Genomic DNA, 22,174 nt, shown 5'->3' on the forward strand with positions numbered 1-22,174 from the left:
AACTCACTTGTGTGGCTAGCAGACGTTCAGGAGATGTTTGCCAGTTTTTCCTCAAATGGGAGAGTCTCAGGCCCCATGGAAGAGCGCAGAGGGTGCCTGGCACACGTGTGTGCAAACAAGGCCAGTCCTGGCAGTGAAAACTTCTGGGTGACTGGACCCCACAGTTGACATGGAGGCCCAGGCCAGTAAGTGGCTGGAAAGCCCACCACATCTAAGTCTCCAGTCATTACCAGCTCACCTTTCCCTCTGTGCATTTGTGTGTGTTTGTGTGTGTGTGTGTGTGTGTGTGTGTGTGTGTATGTGTGTGTGTGTGTTTGAGGGAGAGAGGGAGAGTGGGGGGAGGGGAGCAGACAGACAGACACAGACACAGAGAGAGGCATACAGAGAGACAGAAAGACATGTACACAGAAGAACTGACAGAGAGTGACAAGAGAGTAAGACAGAGACTGAGAGAGACAGGAAGAGAGATAGACAGAGACAGCAAGACATACATGGAGAGAATAGGAGGTTATTTTAATGTAATTCCCTGGACTGTATGTCAGAGTCCTCTTTGGTTCCCTAGTTTCAGCTTAAACTATTCCCCTGGTCCCACTCCAGAATGAAGCTCCAAGCCAGGACGAGGGCTGCAGGGCAGGCACCCTGGAGCAGCTGGTGGAACACTTGGTGCCTGCCCAGCTCACCGGGGAACACTTCTTCATCCCCACCTTCCTCTCCACTTACCGAAAATTCACCAGCACCGAACACGTCCTGGACCTGCTCTTCCAAACGTGAGTACCAACTGCAAGGGCAGTGGACTCTTTTTCTCCACGGGACCCTGGGAATGACCTGCACAACTCTCAGGGCTACTGTGATCCTGTGGAGTGGGGGTGGGCAGAGAAGAACCTTAGGTTATGCCAGGGCCATGGGAAATGCCTTATGTGCTCCCTAGTAGTGTAGGCTCAGACCAGTGACCTTCTTCCTCAGGACACAGCTTTCTGCCTCCAAGCTCTGAGCCCTCAGACAAAGCAGACTTTCCCTGTTTGGAGAATGGTTCCTCAACCACATGTAGACAGAGCAGGGATAGCTGAAGGCAGAGTGAGAGACCCTCGGCCCACAGGATTCTCAAGGGAGAAAAGGCTTGTCCCTTTCCATTGCACATAGGTTGAAGCCCCTCCGGGTCTGGACATGTTTGTAGGGAGAAAGCACAAATAAGCCGCACTGTTGCAAGCCGGATAAAACACAGGAAGAGACAGCCAGTAACTGTGCAATTCCTCCACAGGTTCAGTAGAGGTGAGGCCTTCAAGGACTCCTCCACACAGGATGAAATCCTGCCTTTCTCCAGCCAGGATGGCATGCCACAGGACAAACTCAGAAAGTGAGTGGACTTTGCTCTCAAAGGAGGGCATCTGTGTGCACAGTGGAGCCAGGTTTGAGTGTAGCATGGTGGGCAAGCTCAGGATCCCAGAGATCTTGACGTCCTCACCACAGGGTTGAAGTGTGGCATATGTATGCAGGAGGAGGCTGACCCATGACCGGGAATGCTGTTGGGAGAGCTGAGCCCTGTGCCAACCCATCCTCTCCACAGCCCCTGATGCCCAGCCTTGCCTGTCCTCACCATGGCCTCGCAAACAGGATTAGAGCATTGATGTCATGTTTTAGGACTTCTGCTGACCCTAGGAAGGCTGGAGGAGTAGAAGGCCTGGCTGGGTCACCAAGAGAACAGTGAGGTGGGGAGATAGACCACGTGTGGCTCTTGGAACGGAGGCAGCAGAGTCACCAGTGGATGTGCACCAGCAGCCAGTTCATGCCAGGCATACAACAGACCCCATGGAGACTCCATGCAGTGGGGAGGGACTAGAGAGCTGCAGGAGTATGGGGAGCTCCCTGGAGAGGGGAGAGTTGCTCATCCCATGATTGGGTGCTGGCTCCCTGGAATTCCCTTCAATCCTTCCTTGGTTCCTGAGCACTGTCACTACCTCCACCACCAAAGAAGCTTGGCTTGGGGAGATACTGATGTCCATATTTCAAATGAGTGCTGAGAGTGTCTGGGGTAGCCGCTGGCCAGGTTTCTGACTCTGCTGCCCCCAATCTGCCCCTAGTGCCCTCTCTTCTATCCTGGACATGTGGCTGGACGAGTACTGGGAGGACTTCTGCCAGCCTGCACACGTTGCCTGCCTCAAGCAGTTGCTGGCTCACCTGAAGAGGCACATGACTGGAACACACGTGGAGAGCCGTGCACAACGGCTCCTGGATCAGATGGAGGCCCAAGAGCCCAGCCAGACACAGCCTGATGGTGTGGAAACTGGGTGGGAAGACAGAGGAAAGAGGCGGGATGAATGTGGGCCATCAGAGGGTGGAGAAGGCTCTAATATAGGACTTGTGTCAGGAAGAAGAAACACCCTGGAACATAGAGACTGTGCAGAGAAGTTGAAAATGAGGATGGGTAGAGGGATCCAGGTTGGGAAGTCAAAGGGAAGAGGGTCTTTATTCTCTTTTCAAAGACTCAGGACAAATCCTCCATGGAGAGGGCCTTGTCTTCTCCTGCAGGTCTAGCATTAGCCCAGTGTTTGTCTAAGAGGGCAGCATTGAGCTCCAAGCTCTGGTGTGCAGCCTAATTGCAGGAACATTACCAGGGTTAGACCAACACCCAAAGTCAGCCTTGACTCTACTGTGCCATGAGATGGGAGCAGCAGCATCAGGTGTGGGTGGCAGCCATGTCTTCCCGGGACTCTGAGGCTATGTCACCTGCAGTACCAGCCTCCTTTGCTCTGCTGACTGGGAGTCAGTTCGAAACTTGGCCTCATGGCAGCCTCCCAAGGGAGCCTGGAATTCATATCCTGGGAATCAACATCCTGGCCCCTAGTCCATAGCTTGAGTGGGATCCATTAATTTATGGAGAATCGAAATAGGACCTGGCATGCTTTCCTCACAGGATCTTCCTGTCCTCCTTCAGGGAGCACAGGGGAGGGACTGAACAAGGAGAAGAATGAGATCTTAGATTTCCCTCCCCTGTTGGTGGCTGAGCAGCTCACCAGAATGGACTCGGTGAGGCCCTGGACAGGGCAGGGTGGACCGGGCTTCCTTCTGTGCATGGCTGCCTTCTCATCAATCTCCTTCCCCTAGAGCCCAAGCTTTCATGCAGCGTGAGCTTCACCTTGGTTCACACTTCCTAGCATCACTCTCTTAAGTGCAGACACTAAAGTGCACATGAGACCTTTGTGTATCCCAGGAGCTATGCGTGGAGAGGTGCAGCCAGAATCGCAGCTCCTCCGCACTTGGCAGGGACCACATGAGCTGAAGCAATTATGAGGATTCTGGTGTGTGTGCCAGAGCCTAGTGCAGAAAACAGAAAGTGCTACAGAAGCAGCATCAGTGGATATGAACCAAAGGACAGGCATGGGGTGACTTGGGGAGGGCAGAAATTCGGCCTAGGCCAAGGAGGAAGAGTCACATTGCACAGCAGACCCTGACATGAGGTAGGGACCCTCAGGTGCCCTCCAGGGTTGCGAAGTGGCAAGACATCCCTACAAACCCATGCCCAAGCCTCAGAGACCCCTACACAGCCAGAGTTCTCAGCCCAACTACGGGACCCAATCTGGGGCTGGGCACTGTGCTGTGGGCCAGGCAATGAGACACTCCTTCCTTTGGCAGGAGCTGTTCCTGAAGGTGGTGCCCCACCACTGCCTGCATTCTGCCATTTCCCAGAAGGACAGACACGACATGGAGAACTTGGCCCCCACCATCCGGGCCACCTTCACACAGTTTGACCAGGTGTTTTCCTGCGTGCTCACTACCTGCTTAGGGGACCACAGCATGCAGCCCTGCTCCAGGGCAAGGGTAGTAGAGCACTGGATCTCAGTGGCCAAGGTAAGACACAGCTGCTGCCTAGAGACTCTCCCTTCAGGGTCTTATATTCTGAGATGTGCCAATGTGCTCAGAGCCCTGTGTGGACTCCAGGCCCTCCTGCCCAGGGCCATCTTGTCGGGACTCCCACATACCACACATGCAATGGTGCTCACTCCTTTCTCACACTCAGGACTCAGGGGCAACTTCACCCAGGCCTGGTCAGCCCTCTCTTCCCTCTGAAGCCCTGTAAGCAGCTCCCCAGTATCCTTGTACTGACCCTGGCTTAGCCCAGCCAGCAAGGCATCAGGTGGCAGCAGTAGCATGCAAGGCTCACACACCCTTCCCATGCAGGAATGCAGAGTCCTCAGGAACTTCTCCTCCCTCCATGCCATCCTCTCTGCTCTGCACAGCAGAGCCATCCAGCGCCTGGACAGCACATGGCAAGAGGTCTCCAGGTGGGTCCTTCTCTCCACAGAAGCTGTGCACACACAGGGACTAGCCAGCTTCACCACCAGCCCCAAAGCCAAGCCTGTATGACCTGGGCTGCTAGCCAGGAAAACAGGGACAGTGCCTGCATTATGCCTGTTCATGCATCGGCAAATGTTCAGTTCAATGTTTCACTGAAGCTGGACAGAGACCCAGAGGAGTTGTCCAGGATTTCTGTGGTAATTCTACATTTCTGTCCAATGGAAATCCAACCACAGTTGTCAAATACAACTGGGCTGGACTCCATTGGGACATGAAGGAGAAATTGCTTCCAGCTCCTGGATCCTTGGGAGCTTCATGCAATCATTTGAAAACCTCCTCTTCAGGCATTTTGCGGCCTGGCTCTAAAACAAAACCAAGCCTGTCTCCCTTCTCTCTCACTTTCCCATTTGTCACTTCTCTATGTCCCTCCTACAGAGACAGCATGCAGATTTACGAGAAACTGTCAGAGATCGTTTCTCCTTCATGCTCTTACTTCCGGACCAAAGTGCTACTCTTTCAGGTAGAGAGAAAGGGGTCAGAAAGAACAGGGCTAAGAAGGCAAAAGTGGGATCCAGTTCCAAAAAGAAATGCTTTCCCGTTTTTTTTTCTCTCCATTCTGGATCTTGAACTCAGGGCATGGCTGTTGTCCACCGTTTTTAATACTCAGTGCTCTTCATTTTCAGTCCCAACCCCACTCCACGTTTGGAGTTGATTGTAATTCACAGACTCAGTGACTGTGGTTTGAACTGGGATCCTCCGATCTCAGGCTCTTGAGTACCTGGTATGTAAGTCAGCTGCACTGCTCAGGAGTGAGTTGCTCTGCCATGGGATATTTCACAGCTGTCCTTGGAGCCGAACAGACATAGCACACACTTGCTTTGGATCTTAACATTCAGAGCCAGGATGTCTACCTGAAGGAACTGGGTCTCTCTGTTCTCCCTAGAGCAGATGCTGCTCACCGCCATACAAACACAGAGAAGGACTAGACAGGGGAACTGAAGGTGGCTGGGGGTTTTCTTGACAAGGGAGGCCAGGCACTGCTCACTCAGCCCTGAAATCTCAGCTGGACATGACTGCGAGCCCAAACCTTGAGACTCAGCCATGAAACCGCGCAAGTGAACTAGTCGCTCTGATAGAGTCACCCACACAAGTCAAGAAAGGAAAAGATGTATCTACCTCTACATTCCAACATACTGAGCTCCTTCACACACGATTCCAGAAGCCTCAGTGGGAAGGGCTGCAGACTGCACTCCTCAATGCCTTGACCCGCTTATCCACTACAGTATATCTGGGGAACTCCCCACCCAGATGCATAGAGAAAGATTTCTGCCAGGACACAGACACATAGGGAAGAGCTTTGTGGGAAAGAAACTTTCTCATGATTCAGAGCCCCTCCCCTAGGTGAGGAAATCCAGAAATTTTTTTTAGGAAGTTAGCTGAAAGTCCATAATCCTCTTCCTCCTGGACTATTCTACCATCCGGCCCATGACAATTATGGGAGCACTCACTGACTGCACCCTGCTCACAGAGTTAGAGTGTCTCTTCTATGATTGCCTACAGTGAAGTGGACAGGGCACCATCCCTTCCTATTCCTTGGTCCCCTCCTCTCACCTATGAAGAGTGAGGAATTTGGATGACTCATGAGACAATGAGGAGAAAGAAATTTCCAGGAGTCTAGAGAAGGCATTGGCACAGAGACTCAGGGTAGCACCAACAGTGGGAGAAACCAGTGGATCCCATAGCACTCAGAGGAAAGTTATTTATTTGCAGAGTTTGCAGATGACGAAGCAGGCAGAGAGAGGCCAGTTCAGAGCATGGCATCCCTCAGATCTGCTGAGGCAGAGACTTAACCAGCACAAAGCAGCAGGTGGCACTAGCTTTGGCACCATCCATGCTCAGGTCAAGGACAAAGGTTGAGAGGACACATGTCTCAGGAGTTCTGCTCTCCATTGTGACAGGAGCCTGGTGACTTTGCCCCCAAGGAGAAGAAGGCCAAGAGAGGCCAGAGGCAGGCTGAGGACATGGTGAGTGACTGTGTCCTGAACGCACCAAGAGTGCCTGTAAGAGAAGAGAAGAGAGGTCTGCTTGCTCATCTTAGCTCTTCTTCCCCTGCCTGAAATAACTCCATAGACATGGGATTTGATTCTTATAATCCCTTGTGCTGAGTGGCTGCCAGAGACAAAGGAGGAGTAGAAGCCAGACCATGGCAAAGCCTGTGTGGCAGGTGGGCTTCAGAGGCTCCTTAACCTGGGGAGGTGTCAATGCCACCCTTATACTGTTTATTATCCCAAGTGCAGAGAAGGGGCTGTAACAGATTGGCCAGAAGGTCCTCAGGTGACTCTGATAAGAAAGGCCCTGTGAGGATGGAGGCTGTCTGGGGAAGCCTGCAATGGGGTCCTAGGCCATGGCACATCAACCCATCCAATTCCACAGGTTCACATCAAGGGCACTGTGCCCTACCTGAAAACTTTCCTGGGAGACTTCCGAATGATCGACACGGCCTTTAGGGACTTCCTGGATGTGAGTAGTCTGGGCATCACTGAGCTGCTGGGGTGGGGACAGAAAGTCTCCTGCTGTGTGCTGAATTCTGGCACAGTGAAGAGTTTCTTAAGATAACACTGCATCCATCTTAAGAAGGGACATCCAGAGCTGCTGGTATAGGGAGCTAGGGCACATAGCACAGCTGGGACTCAAGTTCCTCTGGGCACAGTGGGCAGTTGGAATTAGTGGAAAACAAAGGACAGGCCAAGCAAGCACCACTGAGTCTGGCTCAGCTGAGCCCTCAGTCTCCCCATGTCCTCAGATGGTTTGGACAAAATGATCCCAGAACCTCTTTGGAGATGTGTCCAGGTCCCATCTAGGACTTGGTTCACAGGCACATGTAGATGCCCTCTGTCCCATGGAAGAGGACCAGCCCCTGACAGGGGGGACTGAAGGGAGGAAGGGTGGGGTTCTCCTCACATTGTTCTCTGCCTTCTAGGAGGGAGTCATCCATTTTGAGAAATTGAGAAAGGTGAGTTTCAGGTGCCCTCCTGGCTGGATGGGGACCAGCAGCAGAGTCAGCTTCAGTCACCATGACCGGTAGGGAAATTTGGTTCAGAGTGCAGATCTTTCCCGAAGAGAGGGCGGGAATGTGAATTGGGAGAGGAGAGCTTCCTGTGAATGAGTGTGGACACAGTTGTGAGAGCCACAGCACCCTGATGCAATGAGGCTTCCCAGAGCAAAGCCTGGTGAATGCTCTTCCCCTGGGCATCACAGCACAGCCCTCCACTCACCTCATGCTCTCCCTGGCCAGGAATATGCAATCATGGAGCAACTGAAGCAGCTACAGGCAAGCTGCAGCTATGAACACATCACCCCAGAGGAGAAGTTTCTAGGCTGGTTCACAGACCTGTACAGGCTCAGTGAGGAGGCCAGGTGAGCTGGGAGGCACTAGGACAGGGAGAGTCACCTGTCACTGGGATGTGGTGCCAGCCTGAGTGTCACATGTCTGGACTTGAGGACTTACACTCCCTAGGGCCAGTGACCAGGTGGGTGGCAGGCTCAGAACTGAAGCAGAATCTGGGAGGTCCCAAGCTTCAATTTGGTCAGCTCACCTCATACCCCTTGCCTAGCTATGACCTGTCATGTACACTGGAGCCCCCAGGACAGAATGACACTGCAAGTCCTCCAACCAAGAAGCGTTCAGCATCTGGAAGGCCTGGAAGAAGTAAGGACCTGGCCACTGAAGGGCAAGAGCCAGGGAAGATGATGGGATGGTGTGGGAATGAGATAGGCTGTGGATGAGATATTTCCATTGAGAAGCCAGGTGTGGCACTTAGTTCTGTGGGGTGTCTGCCCCTCTGCTTACACTGAGTTCTGTCTCTGTGATTCATCCATCACATAAGGGCATGGGAAAATGTTAACTGACCCAGATCATGGAGTGGAGATTCGAGTCCCCAGTGTTTGACGTCTAGGGTCTTGTGTGTGTCCTGAGAGAAGTTCCTTCAGTAAGCTGACCCCTCTCTAAAGCCACCAGACCCAGAGTGCTGCAATTAGTACCAGTGGCAGCTCCCAGTTGAAGTGGATGGAGCAGGACAAGGGTGGCCCTGAGATGAGCAGCACAAACACCACTGCAGTGCAGTCAGACAGCAATGTGCAGTCAGCTCCCTCCTCCAGCTCCTACCCAGAGCTCATCAGGAGCATCTCACAAACATCCTCAGGAGACCCAAAAAAGGTGACTTCCTTTCTTGCCCATAGTCCTGCTTTCCAGTGCCTGAGAGGAAAGCCCTAGACCTGGTTGGAAACCTGGACTTCTCCTGATGTTGCTGTCATCCACAGTTCCAGGGATCCTCCTCCCGGTCCACTGGGGTGACCAGCTTGGCCTCTGCCAGCCAATCCTCACCCACAGACACCAGCACAATGGACACCAATTCAGCCAACACTCACAGCGGCATCTCAGGGCAGAGTAGTGACAGCTCATCCGTGCCTCCCCATCTCAGGCTGGGAGACTCGTGTGTCATCAGGGTGGTGCTGCCTGTGGAAAACAGACGCCTATGCAAAAGCATTGAGGTGAGTTGGGCGGCTGCATTTCCTTCTGCTCTTCTGACCTAAAAAAGAGGGAGGGAAAATTATGCCCAGTCTCCAGGCAAGAATAGCTCCTCAGGCAGGGTCAGTGAGGAGTCCCGAGAGGAAGAATGCGGACAAAGATTGGGGAAATCCTAGGCTCTGGAGGGCATAGTTTAGATACTTCACTTTCCCCAGGAAACAACCTAAAGGCTGGTGTTTGATCACAAGATTAGTAGTGAATGAACACGATTGCCAGTTGAGACTGTTTACTGTCTCACAGACAATCCTCGCACATTACTTAGCAGGCTCTTCTGACAATCACATCTGGGTTGGAGGACAGCGAGACATAGGGATCCTATGTTCTGGGAAGATGAGGAATGTCTAAGGCAGGGTGCTGCAGATGATGGAGCTAAAAGATCTGCTCACAAGTAAACTCCTCACAGGAGAGAGAGATGTCTGCTCTTCTAGCTACTCAACTGGGCAGATGACATTCAGAGCCCCTCCTTCCTCGTGCTGGGTCTGGTGTCTGCATCTGGTTCAGTCCTCTTACCCACAGGGAAGGAGAATGGGTGTCATGAGCAGTCATCTGGGGAGCCAACGACTTCCTCTCTCCTGGACTCTCAGTGTTAGGGGAGTTGATCAAGGCTCCACGGGGTGTCGTTCATCACTGCATCCTCCAACTCACCCCAGATCTGGCTAGGAGCAGGCACTGGGCACTTGGCTGGCTCCTCCCTTGCCTGGGGTTTCTGGAGTTTATTGTGTATTCCACTAAATCTCAGGGGCCCACACCTGGAAAGCAGATCCAGGAACAGCTGGTACACTCTACTAAGAATACTAAATAACCAACTTCAATGGACTCCTCTTCAGGAAGGAAGGGTTAAAACACACCCATGACACCCCATGGCATTTCTCATGTTTAACACTAACATGGTTCCACAGAAGCCCTGGATACTGACTTCAGGGAGGGACCCCTGGGACCCAGTCCTCAAGGCCTGTTTCCTGATCCAACCCAGGTGACCAACCAGGAGAAGACCCGAGACGTCAGCGTGAAAGCTATCAAGAAATTCCAGGTGCGTGGATACAAGCCAGAAGACTTAGAGCTGGTGCAAATCATCACACAGGATCAAAGTGAGTCCTAAACCAATAGCTAGGACAGGCAAATAAGTAGGTGGGCAGGGACCCAGGAGTTTGGACTGGTGGTAGAGAGCTCGTCTAGAATGCAAGAACACCAGGGTTTGATTCCTTGGAAATGTATACATAGACAAAAAAAAAAGCCAGAAGTGGTGCTGTTAGAACTCTAGCCTTCAGAAAGCCCCAAGGCAGACATCCGGCCCTGACTTCAAGCCTCTAGGTCTAGCAAAAAAAAGAAGTATGGCAGGAGAGAGTGTCCTCACCCATTGGAGCATTTAGGAATGCTCCATGGATTTCTAGTTTCTCCAGAGCTTTTAACATAGAGGGGTGTTGGATCTTGTCAAATGCCTTTTCTGCATCTATTGAGGCAATCATGTGATTTTTGTCCCTGCTCCTGTTGATGTGTTGAATTATATTAATTGATTTGCGTATGTTGAACCAGCTTTGCCTCCCTGTGATGAAACCTATTTGATCATAGTGTATAATTTTTTGATGAGTTGTTGTAGACGGTTGACCAGTATTTTGTTGAGAAGTTTTGCATCGATGTTCATCAAAGAAATAGGTCTGTAGTTCTCTTTCTTTGATGAAGAAATGCTCAACATCTCTGGTCATAAAAGAAATGCAAATCAAAACAACTCTAAGATTCCACCTCACTCCAGTCAGAATGGCCAGGATCAAGAAAACTAATAACAACAGATGCTGGAGTGGATATGGCCAGGAGGGATCACTGCTACACTGTTGATGGGAGTTCAAACTCGTTCAACCACTATGGAAAGCAGTATGGCAGTTCCTCACAAGACTAAACATAGAGCTCCCCTATGACCCAGCAATTCCACTACTTGGCATTTACCCAATCATCCAGAAACAAAGACCTACTAAATCCACCAGCACAACAATGTTCATTGCAGCACTATTTACCATAGCAATGATATGGAACCAACCTAGATGTCCCTCAGTTGATGAGTGGATCAACAAGATATGGTATTTGTACACAATGGAATTCTATGCTGCTGTCAGAAAGAATGACATTGCCCCATTTGTTAGGAAATGGAAAGACTTAGAAAAGATCATATTAAGTGATGTAAGCCAGACTCAAAGGAACGTAGGCTCAATGTTTTCCCTCATTTGTCATAATCAGTAGAAACCTTGGGCTCTCCTAGCAGAGATTTGTAATAGAGCAAAACCTTGATACAAAAGGCCATATAGTAGGATGCTAAATGAAAGGATCTCTAGGATATAGAAACATAAACCACATAATGAATGATTGTTGTTCTTAAGGTGCTATGTTATCTCTCATCTCTTTTGCTGTTCCTTGGTTATCTCATATTGTTACAGTATCTCACTTTGTTACCTGATATATCGGATATATTTGTATTTGGTTATTTGAAATTGGATAGGGAAGGGGGGAAAACCAAGATTCGGGTGGGGGGTAGGTGGGGGGGAGGGTAATGGGGAACAAGACATGTGAAAGGATATCAATGTATGTGAATTAATGCACCCTCTATCTTTCAAATATCATGGAACCCTTTTATTAATTACAATAAAAATTATTAAAAAGTATGTGTAAAAAAAAGGACTTGCAGAGCTCTGTTAAAGCTAGACCATCATTTCTAGCAGAGAAAGCTGCCTTCGTTAAGGCTGAACAATCACTTCCTATGGAAGAGGAAAGAATAGTAAATTTGTTTTTTGCATAAAAGTCGTTCTTATTGCTGATGGGTCATATGAAAGAGTTACGCTTCATTGTCAACAGATTACATTTTCCGTTTATTCTGCATATATGTGAAGCTATCCATGTGCATTTTAAATATGCTTATGGTGAAGAAAACTCTCATGGCCACACCTGTAATCCTAGCCACTCAAGAGGTAGAAAGTTGGAAGATCTCAGTTTGAGACTAGCGAAGGCAGAAAAGTTTGCTATGCCCCATTTCCAAAATAACCAGCAAAGAGCAAGGGTGGAGGCTTGGGTCAAATGATAGAGCACCAGCCTAGCAAGTATGAGGCCCGGAGTTCAAAACTTAATACTGCCAAAAGAAAAAAAGTGTTTAAAGTTATTAGAAAGCAATAGGCTCGGGCCATGAGTTTGGTGAGGTTCAATTCCTCAGTACCACATACATAGAAAAAAAAAAGCCGTAAATGGTGCTGAGGCTCAACTGATAGAGCTCTAGCCCTGAGAAAGTCCAAGGACAGTGCCCAGGCCCTGAGCTCAAGCCCAGGACTGGCAAAAAAAAGCAATAGGCTATTAACAGGCATGGCCAGAGGAGGACTTAGTGATATTTAGTATCTTTATTTTTTTCTTTCAGGAATTGTAGGATTTAGAAATCATCTGGGCATGGGTGACTCATGCCTGTAATCAATTTTTCAATTTTAAGAATATTTCCTTATACATAATGAGCTATTTTTTGGATAGACTTAACATGAAAAAAATTATTTATGATCCAAATTCACATAGCCTGGAGTCATTTCCATGGTATTTTTAAATTATATTTGTATTATCATTAATAGTTATGGAATTACCATTCCATGGATCAGTTTATGAATACAATACATCTTGATTGATGATATTTGTTAAACAATTCTCTATATGAAGCCAACCTTCAGGATTTGGAAATTTCCTCTCCTGTCGTCATCTTGATTATTGATAAGCTATCAATGTTCCCAGATTTGAGATTTTCAGACACAAGGTATTCACCCTGCCTTTGCATCCATCTACTAAGGTGAGTTCTAAGTGACGCTCTTTATTCTGAGAGGTTCAGAAGAATTTTTTTTTATGGATTATGTGGAAGGCCCTGTTAGAGAGACAAATAACTGTGAATATTGCACCTCTCCTGGCCACAGTATGTGGTACCAGACCAAACTCCATCAGTGGACAGAGCCAAGTGGTGACCCAGGCCAGATCTACCCACCTCAGTTTGTTTGGCCTTGTAACTGTGAGCAATAAACAGTCTGAGAGGATGTCATTCCAAGAGCAAATGGAAAACCCTGATCAATGGCCAAGGTAATAGCACAGGAAAGAATAAATATCAGATTAGAGACCAGAGAGGCTCAGACAGAGCTTCAAATGGCTTGCACCAGAAGCCATGTATTGACTTGCTTGCTGTAAACAGAAAGAACACTGTTATCACTCGGCCATCATGAGAAATGTTTGGGTTTGAAAACTTCTCTGCACTCTCCTCTGACCAGCTAACCATATTTATTTAGTCATCCCCATAGATAATCAAATTTCTTATAGGACTGGATGTCATTTTAGTGAATTTGCCAGTGATTTTCATCTTCTTCCTCTTCTTTTTGCATTAGAACACTAATGGATATAGATCACAGGGCAGGAGTAGGGAGGACAAGGAAATCTTTCTCCTGAGAAATCTGAAACCAAAAGATCAGCTTGGCCCTGGAGTTACTGAGTGGTCATCAGATGTATGCAAAAAACAGGTGCTTGACTTCTTCAAGAAAAAAAATCATAGTGAATAATATTAGCTCTGTTGGAATCTTTCTTTGTCACTAGGACACATTTTCCTGGGTGGCTTTGGTTTAGTTCCCATACCCTAGGAGAGTTACTGTGTTTTCACGGTCATGGATTCCTTAGTTTAGGGAAAAGAAAGAAGAAAGTTATGATCAAGGAAAACAACAAGCCCAGTGCCACTTCCTACTAAGAGAAATGAGAGGAATAGATAAGTGCTTCAGCCTAAGGTGGAAATGACAGGCACTGAGGTATGCTGCTGTGCTCAGTAAAGGGTGCACACAAGCAGCCACAGTCCCCACCCAGCACTGTGTTCAGCCTCACAAGTCACTGACTCTCTGTCCTCCAAGTCAGGGGGAGCCCAACGCCCTCAGCCCACAAGCACTGCAGTGACCTACGAGCTCTCTAGGCTGATGACAGCTGGTTGAACCATCCAGGGGGCTTTCAGTACCCAGAAACATGGCCCAAATCTTGGCTTTAAGTGTTAGTGGCTTCCCAATAAGAAGAGAGATGTCAGGGGCTGGGAGTTTGGCCTAGTGGTAGAGTGCTTGCCTAGTATGCACGAAGACCCGGGTTCAATTCCACGGTACCACATACATAGAAAAAAGCCAGAAATGGTGCTGAGGCTCAAGTGTAGAGCTCTAACTTTGAGAAAGTCCAAGGACAGTGCTCAGGCCCTGAGCTCAAGCCCACGACTGGCAAAAAAAAAGAGAGATGTCATAATCTGAAGACATCTAGTCTGAGAACCTTAGGAGGAGAAAGCTGATAGGGAGCCCCACCAGGGGCTCTCGGCCTTTGTAGGCACCCAGAGGACATTGAGTGGAAGTGCTTGTTAAATGGCCTGCTAAAAGGAAAAATTCATTACAGCACCAACAGGCCATTACGGAACTTTTAGCCTTGCCAAATTGATGGGCCATAATAAATGATGATTTCTTGTTCAATTCAATTAAGAGATATTTAGTAAATAAGGACCACATGTCAGCCTTAAGCTCAATGTGGAGACAGAAGAGAAGCAGCAGAATCCCCCCTCTGTGTTGTTCACTGTTCTCAGAATGGACACAGGACACTGTGATGTCCACGTCCAGACAAAGCTTGTATGAAGGATCAGGAATCCCCAAGGAGGGAATCATGGTGGAACAGGAGAGGAAATGCATCTGACTTGGGAAGCTGGATGTATGGAGGTGAGTCAGAGGTTTAGTATTTGCCCTAGGAAAGAAAAGGGCAATGACAGCATTCAAGACAGGCTCAGTAGTATGTGACCTGGGTGAAGGCCAGTGGGATATGGTTCCCATTAGACTAGAAAGCTTGGATCTGGCCAGTAGGATCAATGGATAGATAGATAGATAGATTCTGTACAGATGTGAAAGTATACATGTATATATACATATACATATATATATATATATATATATATCTATAGTACCGGTAGAGATAGATAGAGATAAATAGGTAGATAGATAGAACGATAGATAGATCCATGATGTTCTTATTTATGAAAATAACAAATCTTTCTGCAGGAGAAAAATCTCTCAATAACCTAATCACATAAATCAGTGATTTTTAATAGGTCTTGAACTTATTAAGACATCATTTCCCAACATTTCAAGCAAAATGATTCACCAAAGAAACAATTTCCACTGCATCCAGAATTGTTCATCTTACCCTTGCCATAAATTATTGTAGCAGGGAACTCCCTGGGGAGAAGAGCCAGGAGTAGCTTCTGTTAAAATAATACCATGCTTTAGGCTCATGGACCTCTGGACTGTATTGCTTTTTCATGCTGAGATGTCATAAAGAATTCTCACTAGAAATTAGTACAATTTTTGTTACTTTCAACACTTACACACTACCAGATATGGCTTATTTAGAATGCTCCTTTATATCAAGTGTCTGTTTTGGATTTTGGTTGCCATTGCTTCTTCACTTATTCATTTAAATTTTTACATTGTCTTTTTTCTATGTTTCTGTGTTACACGTGCCTTTCCTCTCTTGTGTTCCTCCTTAGCGTTATTTTATTTTGTGTCAATACTAGTGCTTAGACTCCAGGGCTGGATGTTGCCCCTTAGCTTTTCCATTTAAGGTTATCAGTCTACCACTTATGCTACAGCTCCACTTCCAGTTTTTTTTTTTGCTGGTTAATTGGAAATAAGAGTCTTAAGAACTTTTCTACTTGGTTTGCCTTCAAACCAAGGTCCTCAGATCTCCTCCTGCATAGCGAGGATTACAGGCATGAGCTACTGGCTCATGAGCGCTCATGGTAAGGAAAACAAGCTTCAACCTCTACTCTTTTCTTATTTCTGGATCCTTTTCTCTCCTGTCTCTCTCTTCCCATCCCCTTCCTCTCAACATTCCTAACTTGATTTCTCGTTCTCCCTCTTCTTTCTCTCATACCTTTTCTTTTCCCTCTTGTAGCTTGTTATTTTCCCATCCCCCCTCCCTCTCTCTCTCCCTCTCTCCCTCCCACCTTCCCTCCCTCTCTGCCAGTGAGGTGTTATCTACATTCACTATGCCAACTACCTACTTCCAGTCATGGGACCCCACCACAATAAAAATGCATAGTATTTTCACCCCCAAAGTCTTCCCTCAGCAATGACTAAGCAGATGTGTTACAATGACTCATAGCTTTGGCTAGTCGTGTGCTAGAATCCTGCAGTCTATGCCTTTGTCTTCCTCCTTCCGCACAGCAACAACTTTAGATTTCTCTATCTGTGGATTCTCAACAATCCATCAGCCTCCACTTCTACTGGGTGGGTTGTTAGCATAGACTGGGTCACTGGGTGGAGTAATGATACTCAATTTACATGACTATGAATACAGCTACTAGTAACATTACGTGCAGGCCTTTGTGTGGCTGAGCACCTTGGTTCCCCTTCCTTCAGGGGATCCCCACTTTCCACTTTTAGTCTATCTGCCTCAACTCTGTGTCCCCCATAAATGTTTGTTGAATAGCCCCTGGTACTGGGACTTGACCTCAGAACCTTGCCCCTGCTTAGCCTGTTTATTTAAATGGTCTCTCTTGCTAGAGTCACTCCTTTGAGTGACAGCTTTGTGCTGTTTTGGGGACTGATCTCCTGAACTTTTCTTTTTTTTTTCTATGAAAATTTCTTTAATTTGATCCTTTTGGAAATACACTTTCTCATTTTTATTTTCACAATACAAAAATGTTCAATGTCTACTAATGATCTATTGGAAGCAGATGATAGGGAGGAGGTTCTGAGCATGCAGTTGTCACTGGTGCTCACATCCAAGTCAGGGTTCACCATGATCTGCCTCTCCCCACCCCCTCCTCTCTCTCTCTCTCTCTCTCTCTCTCTCTCTCTCTCTCTCTCTCTCTCTCTCTCTCTCACACACACACACACACACACACACACACACACACACATTGCGTACACACATGCACACAGAAACATCAAGCAAGGATGAGCAATGAAGAAACTCTGCAGAGCGAGCCAAGCACCCACTTATAACAGCATTAGATTTTTCTCTGGGCCACTTCACAAAAGCTGGCATGGCAGGAGAGTGTAATGGCCCACGCCGGCTCCCCCAGGGATCCACCCTGCATCATTCCCACAGGAAGCAAGCCTGACTGATGTTTTCAAGCAGCTGTGGTGGGAAGCTGTGGCCTCCAGGAGCCATGCCCTTGACCTCTGACTGCCCCACAGACTGGGACAGGCAGTAGAGAGCTCAAGCCTGAACCTGAGGCCAAGGCACCAGATGTGGGCTCTGTTTTCATACAGACCAGCAGGAAAGCTTTCCAGGTGCAGAAAATAATTAACAGGTTAGTATAGTAACTCCGATGCTCACAACAGCCCACAGCTGTGATGTGTGTCCATAGTTAGTTTAGATTAAAAAGGAGAAAGAAAGAAAGGAAAAAAAAAAGCAGCAGCCACCAAAGTAAAAACTGGAAACCCTCATGGTTTTGCCCCTCCCACACCATGCTTTTGTAACGCAATGCAGTGTGGTTTCCCAGCATGCTCCTCAGGTCTTGGTTACCTGGTGTCAGGAACTTCGAAGAGCTTGGCCAGGCTGACCATACGGCTCCCTAACAAAAGAAGCTCTTCCTTCATCCTTTTCAATTTCTTGGCCTTCTTGCATCCCTCCTTCTTGCTCCATCTCCCAAGCTGGCTTCTCCTGCATTGTAATCTTCTTTCCCACTGTGCTGGTAGCCGAGAAGCTGTTGGTGCAGAAGTCATGGTTCTGTCACTTATGAGACGAGGTTTTCGTGTCCAGCTTCTTCTGCTCCACTTCTTGCCAACTGTCTTCTTTCCATTTTCTCTTGGTCTACTTGTCTTCCCATTTCTTCCCAACATTCTCAGCATAGTTTTGGATCCATAGCTTTCTGCATATTTGCTGGTATTCATATCAATCTTAACTAAGTCAGGCTGGCTGAGAGATGCGAAGGCCGATGTGCCATCAATCCAGGATTTGTGAATGTTACCAAAGGCACTGAAAAGTTGATAAAGGTCACTGGTTTTCCACACCTTAGGAAATGTCACATAGAGTCATGGTCACATTTAGACTGCAAGTCTGGCCCTTCCAGGTTTAGATCAGGGGGTCTAGGATCCCCATGAGAGATAGCTTGTTTAAAAAAAGCTCGGTGAGTTTTGATTTGGCAGACACATGAATTTTTGGTGGACCAAGAAAAGAACCCGGATGTTCATGTGGGGCTGAAGCGCAGTCAGGTGATAGAAACATCACAGAGCTGCTCGCAAGCTTGGAAAACCTTCCGCACTTTCAACTTTAGGAAGGTTGAAAAGTGTCTCTTTTAACCACTTTTCCAATTCTGCAAGGGATGTGTTGTTAATGATTTCCTTAAAAGGCTGTGTGTTGGCCATCAATTTAGTATCCCAGAGCCTGGGAAAGACACACATCATCATCTCCTTAAAGCCATTCAAATGCGGAGGCAGAGGGCAGTAGAACTGGTGGACTGAGTGCATGATGTTCAGGAGCATATTGTGTCCCAGAATGAGTGATGGCATGAATGACTCTTGAGAATCCCACAGCGTCATTAAGTTCCTCCTGTTCTTTAGCATGTTTCTGCTGCTCCCTTCTCTTGCGTTCGTCCTCATTACTTTGCAGACAACTATGTATCGCTCCTTCTTTTCTGTTTCTCAAGTCTCAACATGAATGCTTTGGGGATACTTCCAGCTCAAAGTTTGATTAATTAGCTTTCTTTGGAACCCACTCCATGGCTCTAAATCCAAATTCTTGTTCTCTTCGCTTTGTAGTAAGTCTTCTATTTTCATTACAACTTGCTCAATAAGCTTCTTCTGATCTTCAGGAATCATCACAGGACACTGTGAAGTGTCGGGAGACATGTAGGCCAGTGCCCCCTCGCCATTAGCCTGAGAACGTTTTTCATCATATTGCTCTCTCAGCTATCATTCTTCTTCCTGATTTAAATATGGAATTCCATTGAGAAAAACTTTATTAAAATCAAATCCTTGGCTTGCTAGGAAATCAGTGCTGGAGCTCTGACAAACGAATTTGACATCTGGTGAGGATCTACTGAAGGGCTTGGGAAAAACATAGAAGTTCAATGACTTTGTTATATGTTTTGAATCTGTGTGGTCTGTGTACTTAAAAGTGCAAAGGCCAAACTGAAACGGCAAAAAGTCCATGGAATGCCTTTTAAGCTTCTGATATCTCTCTTTTGGAGTGTCAAAACCATAAGTTAATGTGGTCACGGGGATCCATCACTGATTCCCCATCGATAGCAGAGGAATCTGCCTCCTCTATGGCCTGGTACACTTTATGAAGATTACTCTTCCTGTGGGGCCAGGTAGCTCATGAACTTTTCTGTCAGGACTGGCTTTGAACTGCAAACCTCTGGCTCTCAACTTCCTGATTACCTAGGATTACAAGTGTAAACACTAGCACCTGACTTGAATGTGCCTTTGAATACCATCACAATTGAATTGCCCAAGGAAGAATAATCTAAGGTAATTTTAGCAACTATATCCTGTAATATATCCCTGTTATAATATATAACTATATCCAGGTTAGTATTTATTTTATAAACATATACATTCACTATTTGGGTTTATTTAATTTCCTTCTTATTTTTAATTGATACATAATAACTTCACGGATTTGAGTCTTGCGATGGGCTGTGATAAACTTTAGATATTATGTGATAATTAAATCAGTTGGTTTCGCTCCTTAAACATTTATCTTTAGGGTGAAATATTAATAATCCTTCTAACAGCTCTAAATGTACATTGCTGTCATCTCTACACCCTCCTGTCAGCAGAACTCCACTACTGTTGCTCCTATCTAATCATGACTTAATAGCCATTCATAAATCCTGTCATAGTAGCTGCCTTTCCACTCTGTGAAATCAACTACTGTGCATGCGTGTGTGCTTGTGTGTGTGTGTGTGTGTGCGCGTGTGTGTGTGTGTTGTATATGCCAACACTTGGGCTTGGATTCAGAACTTGGGTACTATCTTTTTAGTTCTTTTGCTCAGAGTTGGTACTCTACTACTTGTGCAATGGCTCCATTTTTTGGCTTTTTTGGTCCATAGTGGGAGATAAGTCTCATAGACTTTCCTGCCCAGTCTGGCTTTGAACCATCATCCTCAGATCTCAGCCTTCTAAGAGGTCAACTATTTTTATTCCACAAAATAGGAAGATTGTGTGGTATCAGACTTTCTATTCCCGGCTTCCTCATTTAACGTAGTATCCTATTGGTTCATCTATGTGGTTCCAAGCAACAGCATTTCATTCTCTGGCTATATATCCAGATCACATGGTCATTCCAGTTGTGATTTTTTTTTAAAGTCCATGCTGCTTTCCACAACTTAGTCGTAACTAAACTAATATCTACAGTTTGGTTTGTAAAGGTTCCCTTTTCTTAACCTTCTGACAATTTACAACTCAGTTTCTCTCTCATTGATTGAATATTTTATTTCTGTAACAATTTTGATCTGTTTTTACAGCTTAACCTTTGTTAGAATAGACAATGACAAATTTGAAATACCTTATCTGTAGCATCACAGTTCAAATGCATTGAAAAGTTTTTAATCTAAATGACTAAGCCTGACCTAGCCTGAACTCACCAGGTGGTTGCAGATGGGGGAGGGTTTAATTTCTTGCATTCTACTACATTTCTGAAAACATAAAATATTGGTTGATATGCCCTTACTTTGTATTGTTAAAAAAATCCTTAGTTATGGCTATAATGTTTTCCTAACTATTGAAAAGTAATGCCCAGTAAGGGAACTGCAAGCTAGGTAGCACACTATAATGACATACCTGTTAGTTTAGTTGTGGCTGTTTTATGCTGACTCCCTGCAAAGACAGCACAGGCTGATATTTCATGACATTTGCAAACTTCCCCACCTGGAGAAATGAGAGCTGCTCTTTCTCAGCAATGTGCATTCTGTATTCAAATCACAATCCTTACCCTTCCAAGCAACAAATGGAGTCCTCCTTTTTCTTTGGATATGTTCTGGTTTGAGCAGGGGCAGAGTGGGTGGGGAGGCAGGAGGGACTGAATCCCAATCTCTGCAGTGAGGCCTTCGGTTCAAGCAGAGCAGGTTTACACTGGCTTCTCTTTGACAAGGATTCATCAAAGTTTTGCAGGACAATGAAATATTTATGACAGGAATTGTCTGGAAGCAGTCTGGGTGGGTGGGAGTATGTAGAAGAGTCAGTGCCTTGTGGGTAGAAGAATTCATCCTAGGATTCGGCCCCTATAAAGTGTGGCAAGGTTGGGGAAGTGAAGTCTGAAAGGGAAGAAGACCAGTCGATCTGAGAACAGAAGTGTCTAGATGGGTGACATTCTGGAGGATCTCAGGGAACTCGTTTCTGGATATGGCTGCCATATTGAAGAAGTGTCAGTGAAGCGTCCAGAAATGGGCCTGCTGTCACTCTGGGCTGTCTCACCGAGAAGCACTGTATCCAGAGTGGAGGAACATAAGGGAGATGCAACCTGCCTATGCCTCAATGTTAGCTTTTACTGCACAAATACCTTCAGAAGCAGCAATTCAGATTGTGTGTCCATCTGTGTCTAATTCAGAACCATAGAGGGTTAGGAGGAGTCCCAAGCTTGATGGATTTGGCACAGCCACAGCCCAGCACTTAGGATGCGACTCTAAAGTGCAAATTACTGTTTTATACATTCATTCCCTACATCATCTTCTGAAAACATGAAGGATGAATTTCTTGAAGGCTCAAAAGACATAACAGTCATATTATGTAGAATACAGTGGTTGGCATTGTGGTTCAAAGCCTTAGGGCTTCAAAATCAAAAGATTTCTCAGTAAGTATTGTGAGTTCTATTTAATACACATTGGTAAAAACGCTCATGCTGTCTTTTTCCTTCTCTTTAAGCACTTTGGGACTCTTTTTCACTTGGTAACTCAGAGAATGGGGGAAACTCAAAGTCCTGGGAAGGGCTGGAAAGCTGGATTTGGAGTCAACAACATGGTGGATAGCAGATTCTGTGTATTTCAGGGCTGACCTGCATGTGGTTGCATATCTCTCTCCACCTGTGGTTTTTAGCTTTTTCTTTAGCCTTTTAAAAAATCTAATATTTAATTTTTTGTTATCTTCAAGTAGTTGCCCAAAAGGATTTCACTTCATCATATCAGTTTATGAGTACAATGAATCTTGATCAGGGTCACCTCACCCATCATTTCCCCTCATCTCACCTAACACCACTCATCTTCTCAAGTCACCTGGCTCCATGTTGGCTAGATCTCATGTGCAGAACCTGTCTGGTTCTGCACACCTTGCCCTGATT

General features: G+C 46.6%; 1 protein-coding gene and 1 pseudogene across 1 annotated transcript; one reads left to right on the top strand and one right to left on the bottom strand.

The window, feature by feature from the left end:
* Positions 1–398: 398 nt before the first annotated feature.
* Positions 399–14,526, top strand: LOC150039947 (ral guanine nucleotide dissociation stimulator-like). Its single transcript, XM_090327470.1, is given in 14 exon segments — positions 399–434; positions 598–771; positions 1,299–1,354; positions 2,079–2,272; positions 2,933–3,024; positions 3,631–3,846; positions 4,177–4,280; positions 4,729–4,857; positions 7,908–8,051; positions 8,305–8,509; positions 8,614–8,844; positions 9,855–9,969; positions 12,560–12,686; positions 14,478–14,526. Coding segments are annotated over 14 exon segments (1,872 nt in total).
* Positions 14,527–17,359: 2,833 nt separating this feature from the next.
* On the bottom strand, positions 17,360–22,096 carry LOC150039948 (poly(A)-specific ribonuclease PARN pseudogene; annotated as a pseudogene).
* Positions 22,097–22,174: the final 78 nt, after the last annotated feature.

The sequence above is a fragment of the Megascapheus bottae genome, unplaced genomic scaffold (assembly GCF_031878675.1).
Source record: "Megascapheus bottae isolate mThoBot1 unplaced genomic scaffold, mThoBot2.hap1 HAP1_SCAFFOLD_43, whole genome shotgun sequence".
Classification (NCBI taxonomy): Eukaryota; Metazoa; Chordata; class Mammalia; order Rodentia; family Geomyidae; genus Megascapheus; species Megascapheus bottae.